The sequence below is a fragment of the Xiphophorus hellerii genome, chromosome 4, assembly GCF_003331165.1.
Source record: "Xiphophorus hellerii strain 12219 chromosome 4, Xiphophorus_hellerii-4.1, whole genome shotgun sequence".
In the NCBI taxonomy this organism is placed as follows: domain Eukaryota; kingdom Metazoa; phylum Chordata; class Actinopteri; order Cyprinodontiformes; family Poeciliidae; genus Xiphophorus; species Xiphophorus hellerii.
In genome coordinates, this window is record NC_045675.1 from 28,452,705 (window position 1) to 28,465,428 (window position 12,724).

The 12,724-nt window shown below is 41.8% G+C and overlaps 1 protein-coding gene across 2 annotated transcripts in view; it reads left to right on the forward strand.

The window, feature by feature from the left end:
- The window catches only part of ntrk3b (neurotrophic tyrosine kinase, receptor, type 3b), a 298,902-nt gene that overhangs the window by 45,427 nt on the left and 240,751 nt on the right, over positions 1-12,724 (forward strand). For both annotated transcript variants that reach the window (XM_032560214.1, XM_032560215.1), the window contains exons 2-3: positions 4,106-4,180; positions 9,401-9,472. In XM_032560214.1, the coding sequence (XP_032416105.1) occupies positions 4,106-4,180; positions 9,401-9,472 (147 nt within the window). The remainder of the gene's footprint in view (positions 1-4,105; positions 4,181-9,400; positions 9,473-12,724) is intronic.

Sequence of the window (12,724 nt, forward strand, 5' to 3'; positions counted from 1 at the left end):
GTGTACAGCATGTTTTTGTCCAAAAAGATGCTATGCAAATCATCACCTTCCTAAAGTAATGGTCTGTCATGTTTGCCAAAATTGTGTTTTTTTTGTTTGTTTGTTTTGTAATTTTAAATCACCACTTCTTTTTTGCCAAGAGATGATGTAGGGAGGGTGCGGGTGGGGCGGGGGGAATCACATTTGACAAAAGACAACGACAAAAAAAAGACTTTATTTTAGGAAGGCAATGATATTATTATATTATCATCCCAGAATGTGGACCATCCCTGTTCTGGTCCCAGTCTCCTTCAGCATATGCGCCGTGAAGCTACAGTTGTGGTCAAAAGTTTACATACACTTGTAAAAAACATAATGTCATGGCTGTCTTGAGTTTCCAATAAGTTCTACAACTCTTATTTTTCTGTGATAGAGTGATCGGAACACATACCTGTTTGTCACAAAAAACAGTCATAAAGTTTGGTTCTTTCATAAATTTATTATGGGTCTGCTGAAAATGTCACCAAATCTGCTGGGTCAAAAATATACATACAGCAACATTAGTATTTGGTTGCATGTCCCTTGGCCATTTTCACGGCAACTAGGCGCTTTTGGTAGCCATCCACAAGCTCCTGGCAAGCTTCAGGTCGAATGTTTGACCACTCTTCTTGACAGAATTGGTGCAGTTCAGCTAAATGTGATGGTTTTCTTGCATGAACCTGTTTCTTTAGCACTGTCCACATGTTCTCAATGGGGTTTAAGTCAGGACTTTGGGAAGGCCATTCTAAAACCTTAATTCTAGCCTGGTTTAGCCATTCCTTTACCACTTTTGATGTGTGTTTTGGGTCATTGTCCTGTTGGAACACCCAACTGCGCCCAAGACCCAACCTTCGGGCTGATGGTTTTAAGTTTTCCTGCAGAATTTGGAGGTAATCCTCCTTCTTCATTATCCCATTTACTTTCTGCAAAGAACCAGCCCCAGAGCATAATACTACCACCACCATGCTTGACAGTAGGCATGGTGTTCCTGGGATTAAAGGCCTCACCTTTTCTCCTCCAAACATATTGCTGGGTGTTGTGGCCAAACAGCTCAATTTTTGTTTCGTCTGACCACAGAACTTTCCTCCAGAAGGTTTTATCTTTGTCCATGTGATCAGCAGCAAACTTCAGCCGAGTCTTAAGGTGCCTTTTCTGTAGCAAGGGCTTCTTTCTTGCACGGCAGCCTCTCAGTCCATGGCGATGTAAAACACGCTTGACTGTGGAGACTGACACCTGTGTTCCATCAGCTTCCAAATCCTTGCAGACCTGCTTTTTGGTGATTCTTGGTTGACTCTTGACCATCCTGACCAATCTCCTCTTGGCAGCATGTGATAGCTTGTGTTTTCTTCCTGATCGTGGCAGTGACACAACTGTTCCATGCACTTTATACTTGCGAATAATTGTCTGCACAGTTGCTCTTGGGACCTGTAGCTGCTTTGAAATGGCTCCAAGTGACTTCCCTGACTTGTTCAAGTCAATAATTCGCTTTTTCAGATCCACACTGAGTTCCTTTGACTTTCCCATTGTAGCTTTTGTGGCTGAGTCTAATCACTGGGTCAAATGAGCCCTATTTAAATGGGCTCATGAGAAGTCAACAGCTGTAGTCAATCAGAATCACTTACAAGAAGTGAAGAGGCCATGACATGAAGCTAATTTGATTGACACAACTCTCTACATCACCAAAATTGATAATTTATGTTGCTGTATGTATATTTTTGACCCAGCAGATTTGGTGACATTTTCAGCAGAACGCGAGAGGCGTTCTTTCATAAATTTATGAAAGAACCAAACTTTATGACTGGTTTTTGTGACAAACAGGTATGTGTTCCGATCACTCTATCACAGAAAAATAAGAGTTGTAGAACTTATTGGAAACTCAAGACAGCCATGACATTATGTTTTTTACAAGTGTATGTAAACTTTTGACCACAACTGTACATCCGCTGTGAGCGGATAAATCCGCGTGAGATTTATCGCCTTCTGCCTTTAGAGCCGCAGTTCCCCCCGTCCCCTCCTTTTAGAAATGATCTCAGCAACATTGTCACTGCCAGTTTGAGGTACTAACAGCTGCCACACTGTTTTATTTCATTTTGTACTGCCGGGTCATCTATTGGTGCCCCGCAGTGAAAGTATAATTGTATCCATAAAGAAAAAAAAAAACAACTACTGTCTATACTAGCTCTGATTACCATTGTTTATTACTGATTCGGTGATTGAAATCATCTTTGCTCGCGTCCCTCGGCTTCCGCTCGATTCGCCGGGAATTAGCGTGATGCGTCCGTTTCCTCTATATGTCCGAGTAAAGATCAGTCCCGATCTGCTGTGCATCTACAATTAGGTTTTGCTTCCTGATCTCATTACGCCTGAGTGGAGACAGAACCTTCAGAAAGATTTCAAGGACAACAAAAGGATCTGTGGGTGAAGCAGCTTAGTCTGAGTCGGATGATGTTCTTTGTACGAGTCCTTCGTACAGATACAAGCTTAGACACTCTCATCTTTGAGAGTGTTTTAAGTGTTTAGTCCAACTAAGGCCGTCATCAAAACCAGATGTGTTGATCAGTGCTCCAGTTGTTGCTAATCAGAGGCATTTCTAAACAGACGGCTGTTAAAGGAACTCAGTGTTTCGACTGTTTTGCAGTTTTCTGGAGGTTTGTTCCAGATTTGTGGTGCGTAGAAGCTGAATGCCACTTCTCTGTGTTTGGTTGTCCGTCCATGCATCCATTTTCTATCACCCTTGTCCCTGGTGGGGTGGGGAGGGGTGCTGGTGCCTATCTCCAGCTAACGTTCCGGGCGAGAGGCGGGGTGTGTTTGGTTGTTTTAGGCCCAAAACACTGACTGGAAATGACCAATTATCAGCATTTGACTGCAACTAGCAGTTTGTGCCACTAGATGTCACTGTATCCGCAGACATTTCTACAACCACTGTTAGTGTGTTTGGCCAGAAAAAATTAAAAAATGAACTGCAAGAACTGATATAGTACAGCTGAAACTGTGAAGCCTGTTTTTTTTGTGTTTTTTTTAAAGTGCAGAAGAACCAAAACACAAATATATTAGGAAGTTCAGATCAGGGAGAGCTGCATTCTCCTCGACCGTATGAAAAGTGGGTGATCCGCCCCGGAGTTCTTGACTCATGCAAACGTGATGTGATGTCTCAGCTCCCGCTTCATCATCGTACACCAGATGCCCGGGCTCCAACGGATAACACGGAAACATAGGTTTTGACAAAAACAATCGCCAGAACATAATTTCCCCCCACGCTGTCAAAAAAATACAAGCTGCGATCTGATTATCCGTCTCCGGGCTCGGCCGGCACGTGTTCCCGTGAGCTTGTAACTGGATCGTTGTAGTAAACTCTTCTAAACGTGTTGTTCACTGCGTATGTGGTTCCAGTTAGCGGTGATGCTGTTATTCGCTGAGCGTTCGTCTCCTGCCTTTTGATTTAAACTTAAGTTTACAGTTTCCTGAGTCATGCCACCATTTTTTTCCCCTCGTCTTCTTCTCTCGTTTAAGACAATAAACAATTCCACACGTCTTTGTTTTGTTTTTTTTTTATCTCCTCACTCGTTCACTGTTAAAGTCCGCGCCCCTGATCCATGTCGTCCCTCTCGGAACCGTAACAAAAAAAACCCCTTTTAATTCCACTATGGCCGCTTTCCTCCGCCGAAGCTAATTTATAGGCATGAGCTGCACTTTCCTTATCCCACCAGCACACAGAAAGCGCTTCACTACGGAGTCTGACGGTGCGAACAGAAGTGAAGCCATCTGCAGTGTTTATTTGGTCCTCTCCTCCCTCCCATTTCCCCTTACATAGATTAAGCCTCAGAAGCTGCCTCTTGGCAATTAAATCTATCAGAGGGCAGCAGAGAGCACTCTGTCAGAGCTGTTCCAATTATTGCAGTTTAAATGAATATGGATTCAAAAACTTTTGACAAAACGCAGCCAGTTAATTTGCAGCGGGGGACTTGGAAAAGCAGTTTTCCTCGCCCCATCATGTCTCTTGGTTTGTTTGTGTTTTATTTTTTGTCTTTCCCTCGGATGAGAAGGTATGTCTCATTTACCATCCCTCTTTTTCTTGTTCGTTTTTCAGACACATAGAGAACTGGACGGGATTGCAGACTCTGAGGGACGTCGATATGGAGCTCTACACCGGACTACAGAGACTGTGAGTGCTGATGCTTTTATCTTGTGGTGTGTGTGTGTGTATGTGTATAAAAGGGGGGGACACACACTTAAATGCTGTTCCAGACTTGCATTTTGGATAGGGGAAAAAAAAAACCAGAAGTAGAACCAGGGGTGTGCATTTATCGTATCGTTTATCGTGATAAATTTCTTATCATAGTACTGATTCATTGCTGTCACGATAAACTCCAGTTAAAAATTACGTTACTTTTACTATTTTCTCCGCTGTTTGTTCAAAGCGTCAATAAAGTTAAAAATATGATTAAACGCAGTTAGGATTTGTAGTTTAGTGATACAAATGACACTGTTGTCGTGTGACCGGTGTCCTGAAGAATCGTACTACAAATGGGAACACTTCTCAAGAGCGGTATTTGTGTTTGTGGGGCTACAGTTGCTGTGACACACAGTCACAGGCATACAGTTACCTATAAAGGAAGTGATGAATGGCTCTTTTTGGTCACTTTCACCGTAGTCACAAAATATCGTGATAAAACTTAAAGTCCGGAGTTGAGAGGCCGGTAATTCTAGAGTGTTATGAGACAAATGCTTGACTGCCTGATATTTTAAGGTTATATAGGTCTGAAAATTGTGGTGTATTTTTGTTTTTGAAGTCAGTGCTTTGTAGAAGTAACTTTTACTCCAATTGCAGTATGTCCCTGCTCAAATTGAAACAAATTTCGAAACACATTCTTCTTTGCAAGGCAGCAAAAACTCAGTCAGATTGGATGGATCTCATCCGGAAACGTCTAATTTCACGTCTTGCCACAAATTCCCAATTGGATTTAGGTCTGGACTTTGACTAGGTCATTTTAACAAATCAATGTGCTTTGAAGCAATGGTCATTGTGACTCCGGTCGATGTTTTCCACCCACATCTCACATTTTTAAGCATCAAAAGGTTTTCTTTCATGGTTACAACAACTCTAACTTCGTTGATCGTACCATGAGGGTGCCACCACCGTGTCTTCAACACTGGAGATGGTCTGTAAAAGTTGATATGCAGCATTAGATTTCTTCCACACATACAGAGTTTTTCATTTGGCCAAGATAATTAGTTTTGATTTGATCCAATCAGATCATCTTCTCCCACAGGTCTGCTGTATTTGTGGCAAACTGACCTGTTTTCGCTGTTCTTTTAAAATGGCTGTGTTCTTGTCCCTCTTTTTTGATTCTCCATAGTCTTTCCATTTTGGCATGAAGTATTGAACTTTGCTAACAGAGATGTTTGAGGTTTATAATATTGTTTTATACTCTGACAGCTTTAAATTCCTCCACAATATTTTACTGACCTGTCTGTTGTTTTTCATGTCCTTCATGACGCTGTTATTTCTGTAATGGTTTCTAACAAACTGTTTTTGAAAAATAAATAAAAAATCATATATAGGCTATATATATTTTAAAACACAGAATCTAATATGTTTTTTAATCATTATAAAACATAAGTTAAAATACATGATTGAAATATTTGCCATGCTGATCTGTCTGATTGGCTGCCAGTCACATTCATCAAGCTAGCTTAGCTCATCAAGCTAGCTTAGCTCCTCAAGCTAGTGTAGCAAGCGCAAAACGGAAAAGTTTCTGCTAGTTTTTCTGAAAAAAATAAAATAAAATAAAGTTTAATAATAATTAGGTTACTTCACAAAGCAGTTGGTTTGCACTGGACTTAATTTCAAGGTAACAGAATAAATGGGGACGAAAAACTATCCATGCCACACTTCTCAGGTTTCTATTTATATTTTATAAAAAGAAGACAAAACATCATTTTCCATCCACTTCACATGCGCTACTTTACGTTAGCCAGTGACCTAAAATGCTAGCAAGTCGGCTGCGGAACGACAGAATATGAGCAGATCTGAGGGGTGTGAAAGCCTTCGGAAAGCACACAGAACATCAAGTTAGCTGCGGCAAAAATGAAGGAAGCGATTTGCCTCAGAAAACACTCTGAAATGGCTGATAAGGAGAAGATGAAGATGTTGGTTGAGTGAGCAGGGCCGCCTGAAGGGAGTATTTCTGTCGCTAACATGAGCTGAAGTTTAAAGAAGCCTTTAATTCTTGCCAGTCAAACACGGAGAAGCTGCTCTGCTTTGGGTAACAGCTGATCAGATGATGCTAAAAGGAAGCAGTGGAAATTGAATCAAGCGTCCCTGGAGGAGCTGAGGGACTTCATGGCTAATCTTTTCACGTTTTCTTTTTTTTAAAGATAGGTGACGCTGCTTTCTCGCTCCGCACCCGCCCACTTTCCAGACCTCTACTTCCACTTAATCCCCCCTTCACTCCCTCCAACCCTCCCACCTCCACTCAAAGAGCCATCTTCTCCTCTGCCCTCCACAGTCGGAGCTGGCCTCTCCCCCTGATCCCTCATCATGGAGGCCAAGTGCAATATCTCCACTGCCAAATTAGCATTTTTCTCATTACCGCCTGCCTCCTATTGCTGCCTCATCCGGGGGACGCGGGGCTCCTCCACAAGCCTGTTGTGACGCTGCCGTTTCTGTAAGCAGCGCGCAGGAACCAACCTGGGAAACGTCACCGTTTCTGGGTTTTTTGGGGGTTTTTTTACGTTTAACCTTCTCACCGCTGCCTCCACAGGAGTAAAACGAGGAAAAAAGATGGTGCGGTAATGAAGGAGCAGATCTCCAGAATAGGAGGCTGATATTATGGGCAAATCATATCCAGCCTTCTGCAGATCTAACGTGATTGGTATCGATTCTGCGCTTTCGTTTTTGAGATCGTCTTGCCGATGTCGAGCGCTGTTCGGAGTTGGAAAGCCAACGCTAACAGCGAGACTCAGAACTGTTGTTATCTACCTGCTGCTGATCTGTGGGAGCAGCTGTCTTACTGGGGCTTAGTGTAAAAACTGTAAACCGGACAACGCCACTAGACCTTCTATTTTTTTTTTGGTGTTTCTTTTTTTTTAAGCATACTTTCTCAGATAAGGGCTACAGAAAAAGGCAACTGGAGTGACTTTAAACACTAAATAACAATGTTCTATCAGACTAACATTAAAATTTACTCTGAATTAACACTTAAACAGTCACGTTTCTTACATACCCCAGAACTATTAACTGTCATTTAGGTAGAATGACATTGGATGGAACAATAAGAAATTAAATTGGTTTTATTGTAAAATTTGTTAAAGGTGCAGTATTATGTATTTTTCAGACACATAGAGCCATTTCATAACACAGTCATGTAACTCTGTCATTTTCAATTTTTATAAAAATGCTATCTATACCAAATAAGTAGCTCCTATGGTGAGCTCAGGAGATGTGCAGTTCCACCAGGTGTTTGCTAATTGCTGCTGGCTAGTCTGAAGGAGCTGAGTGGGGGAGTCGCTGGGGAGGAGTTTTCTTGTGAGGTGGAGACTTGGAAAGTGCAGCTCTGAGGAGGAGCTGATCCTCAAAGACGAGACTAGGTCCATCCAGGTGTTTTGACCAGCTGAATGGTTGCCATAGAGATCAAAGGATTTCTTAAACAGTTTTGAAAGAGTCAATGCAACACTCCAGGTATATTTAATAAAAAAAAATAAAAAATAGCATAACATGATACTAGGCTCAAAAAAGTTGATTTTACATAATACTGCCTCTTTAAGGATCAATGATTTAGATTGCAGCTTTACTAGGAAACAGAAATTATTAACTATTTACAACTTCATTGACAAAACCTGACACAAAAAAGAGAATTATTTCAAGTAAAACAATAAGTGATGAAGCTTCCGTGTGTCAAGTTCGCATTACTTACCTCAAACTAATTCAAACTAAAAACATATGACCACTGACACCTAAGATGAACAATCTCTTCATCATGGCAACTGTTTATGAATGGTATAAATACATAGATATATATATATATATGTATATATATATATAACAGGGAGCTTCAATTTTCCCATCAATATTTATGTTTTAGAGGAAAGAAAAATAGGAAACTGCAAAGATTTGGGCAAGTTTGACCAAGGCCAAATTGTGTTTGTTCTAAAACTTTGTTTTTTTTTATCCGAGGGTCCTGAACCACAGGAGAAGTGTGGTTTTGAAACGGTAACCTTCACATGGGGCTCATGCCTTGTCTCAATCGTTTCTAAAAGCATATTAAAAGTACAGAGAGAGAAACCCTGCATCCAGAAATTCACATTTTTCTTCAGTCAAATATGTTCATCCAGAACTTTAAAACTATTTACGACCTCATCGTAAATGCAAATAGCGTTGACAATTCATTATACCTGACAATCTTACTGCAAACGTCGTCTAATCCCTCTTCTTGGTGACCTACCATGGTGGCACAGCTTTTAAGGGTTGGAAAAAGTCAGATTTTACTTTTTACTGTAGAATATACCACAGGATTCCCCTAAAAACCTACTTAATGACCTCTGGATCGTTTGTGTGACGGCAAATCTCCAGAATGGCACGATGGAATTTTTTTTGGGTGGGTGGGGAAAGTAATTGGCACCAGCAGCTGGGTGCAATCAGCTCCATGCTTTATGAGGCGCTCGGTGATGTCAGGGATGTCAAGGACTTCTTTGGAATGAGGCATCTGTGATTACAAGATTAGAAGTCATTACAATTGAGAACAGTGTTTCCCGTACTGCGGCGCTGGGAGATCCAGAAAGCCCTTATGGGAATTTCACTGGGTCTCCTCTGGCAGACTGGGGATTAGTTTAATTTCATTACTACTTCACTCCTATACAAGTCGGCACAATGACAGAGCGCCTGCTCTGTCATTGTGAAATTCCCCTCCGTTTGCATGGAAGACAGAGTAGTTTGCAAACTTTGCACCACAAGGTGCTTCAAAGGGAACTTTTGTTTGGTCCTCGGCTCGTCTCGGCACGATGTGCACGCAGATTGAGGTTAGGATGTGAAGATGAAGAAAAGATTGAGATATGTTCTCTTTCTGCATGCACGTCTGTAAGTTGACACACATGAAGGTGGGTTTTTTTTCTAGAGGAGATCCTTTTTACGTACATTTCTGTATGAACGTTGTCTTGAAACTAAAAAAAAAGAAAAAGGAGAAAACCGTCCAAAATGATGGAAGAAAATCTGGATAAGGGATGAGAAATCCAGCCGCCCTCCCGCTGTGTGTGTGATAGCGACATGATGAGAATCTGCGCTTGGAGTTGAAGATGTCCGCATTAAAAAAAGAGGGGAGAAGAAAAAGTAAATCAAGTCGTTTCTTGTATCTGTTCTTTATCTTTTTTTTTTTTCTCTCCTCAGGACCATCATGAATTGTAATCTGCGGGTGATCCAGCCTCGAGCCTTCGCTCAGAACCCACACCTGCGTTACATGTGAGTAAACACTCTTTCTTCCACCGCGTTTTCCGCGCCGTCGGAAGATTTATTATGATCTGCGGAGTTTGACTTCTCGCCGTACACGGGTGTATATGAGTTAGTGTTGAACAGACCGTGATGCGCTTGGTAGGGACTGGCTTTGGGTAAATTGTGCCATTGCCATTACTGCTGCAACAGTCGCACATCTTAAATGAGACATCCATTATTTGCCTCGGATAATTGGATTCCTATCCGCCACGGCCTCTTTGTGCCGTGGCGGAGCAACATGGCGAAGACGCAGTTCCATTTAGACTGCACTCGCCAAATGGACAATTTGTGCATGAGGCCCGGCATCAGAGAGCTGGGTGAAGAGCAAAGTAATTTCTTTAACAAAGGCTGATGTGTCCCCGTATGACAGGCTGTTATTCCTCAATTTTCCGGCAGTAAACACGCAGAAGAACTCTGTCACTGTCTTTTACCTGAGTGCGCTGCCGTCTGCGGTTTCCAGTTGTTATTGAGCTATGGACAGTTTCTATTCAGCATGTCTTGTACTGCCAGGTTAGGCTAACGGCGTGAGGGGGTCTGGTTGCCTTTTGCTGGTAGGACAGGTCTTCTCTACAAGAAGGGAGGATGGGATATGCAAGCATCAACAAAAATAAAGATGCCTATCTAAATTCCTAATTAGATAGATATGTGGTTAAAAAAAAAAATTACAGACATCTGTCTACCTTCCTACCTACCCACCTATCTAGCTACATAGCTATCTAGGTAGCTACACACCTACCTTGTTGTCTGTCTGTCTGTCTTGTCTTGTCTGTCTTTCTGTCTTGTCTACATTCCCACTTAGCTAGCTACGTACCCACCTTGCTGGCTACCTACTTACTCATTAAAGCATTGCTCAGTATCACAAGTACCAAAACAGCCAATCCCAGGGAAGCATTTTGTAATCAACACAACGCATTCAGGGTTCTCAACATGCTGATAATGACTAGCTGAAATGCTATCCGAGCACCAGAATGCCAAAGACAGAGAGAGGATTTCTATCACTATGAATGCCGCCTGCTGGTTGGTGCCAAACAGGCTGGTCTGAGTATTTAATAACATGCTTATGTTGGGGGGGATTTTTATGAACCACCATCTCTTCCGATTTACAGAGAATGGTTCAAAAAAGAAAGTATATCCGGTTGTTCAAGTCAGAGGAGAATGGGCTGACAGCTGAAATAATCACTTGTGCAGAACACGGTCCGAAGCAATCCACAAAGGCTCGCCGGAACTGGACAATAACAGATGGTGTGATGACTCTTCATTTCAGCTTTGACATCCTGGGTCTCAGTTTGCCATAAGCAACTGAGAAGTACGGATCTATCCTGTCTTATATCAAAAGTTCATGCTGATGCTAGTGGCTTAAGATGTGGGGGCTTATTTCTTGGAACACTTTTGGCCCCTTAGCATAAGTCAGGCCTAGCTTACAAGTCACAAACTACCCGAATATGTTTTCTGACTACCTTTACGTCTTTATGACCTTGCATCATTACTTCTAACAGGGTAATGCAACATGCCAAAAAACTCAAATCATTTCTGATTGGTTCCTTGAACAAGACAATGAGCTCTACATTCACCAAATCTCAACTGACTAGAGCATTTGGATCAAATATGAAGCAAAAGTGTGATTCTATTATTTCAATGTGGACTATGAGGAATGTTTCCTGCACCGTGTTGATTCTCTGCCACGAAGAACTGGGGAAAAAGGACACCTGACCCTACACTAGCAACGTGTCCAATAAAGTTGGCAGTAAGTGGATGTATATACACCTGCACATAGACAAATGCATACATTCAAACATATAGAAACAAACACATTCACATAAATTGTATGTCTGCAGCACCCAAAGCCATAGAGCTATTTTACTTTTGAAACTTTTTTCCTGATCTGCGGACTGTCTCGACTTGTTTCAGCTGGTGTCTGCAGCGTGATGTGTGTGTTTGGGATTGTGTTGTGTTGTATAATATGCATACCAAAAAACAGTATTATTTATGTGACAATTTAATCTTGCCTGTTACTGAGGCAGAAAATACTAGTTAGGCGGTGCTGTCATAAAAGCAGATGTTCTTGGCATCTCTGTCTGAGTAATATTCCCAGGTTGGTCCCTTTTGTGTGTGTGCATGTGTGTGGGGGTGTGTGGGTGTGTGTGCTATGCACATTGACATTAAAAAAAGACAACAGCTTCTCTTTTTATCTGGTCAGGTGATTGGTGGAGGTAATGGAGCCCGTCAACATTTAATGAAAGTTATTTAAATGCCGCCTTTGTTTTAATTTTCCCTCCAGAAGATGGATTTGCCTGCACAAGACAGAAAACAAACAAACGTTTGGGACGTGCTTTGGTTCACTGTCCCCTTCATTCCCTGAATGTTCAGCGCAATGGTGAAGGACTCAAAGCGTGTTGATATTAATAAGAATAAATGATAAAATACCCAGGAGACAACCAGAGGTTTGAGCACTGCATCTTTTGATGCTCGACTATGGTTGAATGCTTACTCCAGGAGTAATTGGAGGGTTAAGTTATTATACTTCATTCTAGCATTCCACTTCATTAAAGTTTGCCAGTATTTGTTTTTTCTGTCCAGCTCTCTGAAGGTCTCAACAGGAAGGCCAGCTGGGTCCTAGGATTTCCCCTCCATCTAGTGCAGGTAGTAGGGGAGCTCTGTCGAAAATACCATCACTGTCGGACAATGTCAGAGGCACCCATGAATGAAGCTATGGCAGAACCAGAAAATGTCTTTATAGACAGACTGCTTCGTCCTATTTGCACAAACGAGCGTTACTGTAGATCCTTCCTCTCAGCTGAGTCCACGGCCATTACGCCTCCAAACAAACTCAAGAAGTGTTTACAGCCGTTTTTAATGTCCGTTGCTGTTTTCTGTCCATAAATATACATATATTTGTACATTGACATAATATTTGTAAATTTGTACATAATATACATTGTTTGTAAATGCATGCTGTCACATACCATTGGTGCACCCAAGTTCCTCTGCTGTGGATTGAGAAAGGTTGTTTCTGCTTAATTCCAGTCGGCCAGCCATTCTTTCTTGTAGTATTTTGTTCTTTGCCATTGTTTCAGTTATTATCCAATCTGGAGCTTTAACTGTTTGACGGATGACCATGTGTGTGATGTTTGAAGACATTCGATGGAGTTTTCTAGCTCCTCCTCCACCACAGTTGGGATGAGAAGTTTCAGCTGATATTCTGTTTAGTTTTTCTCCAAACCT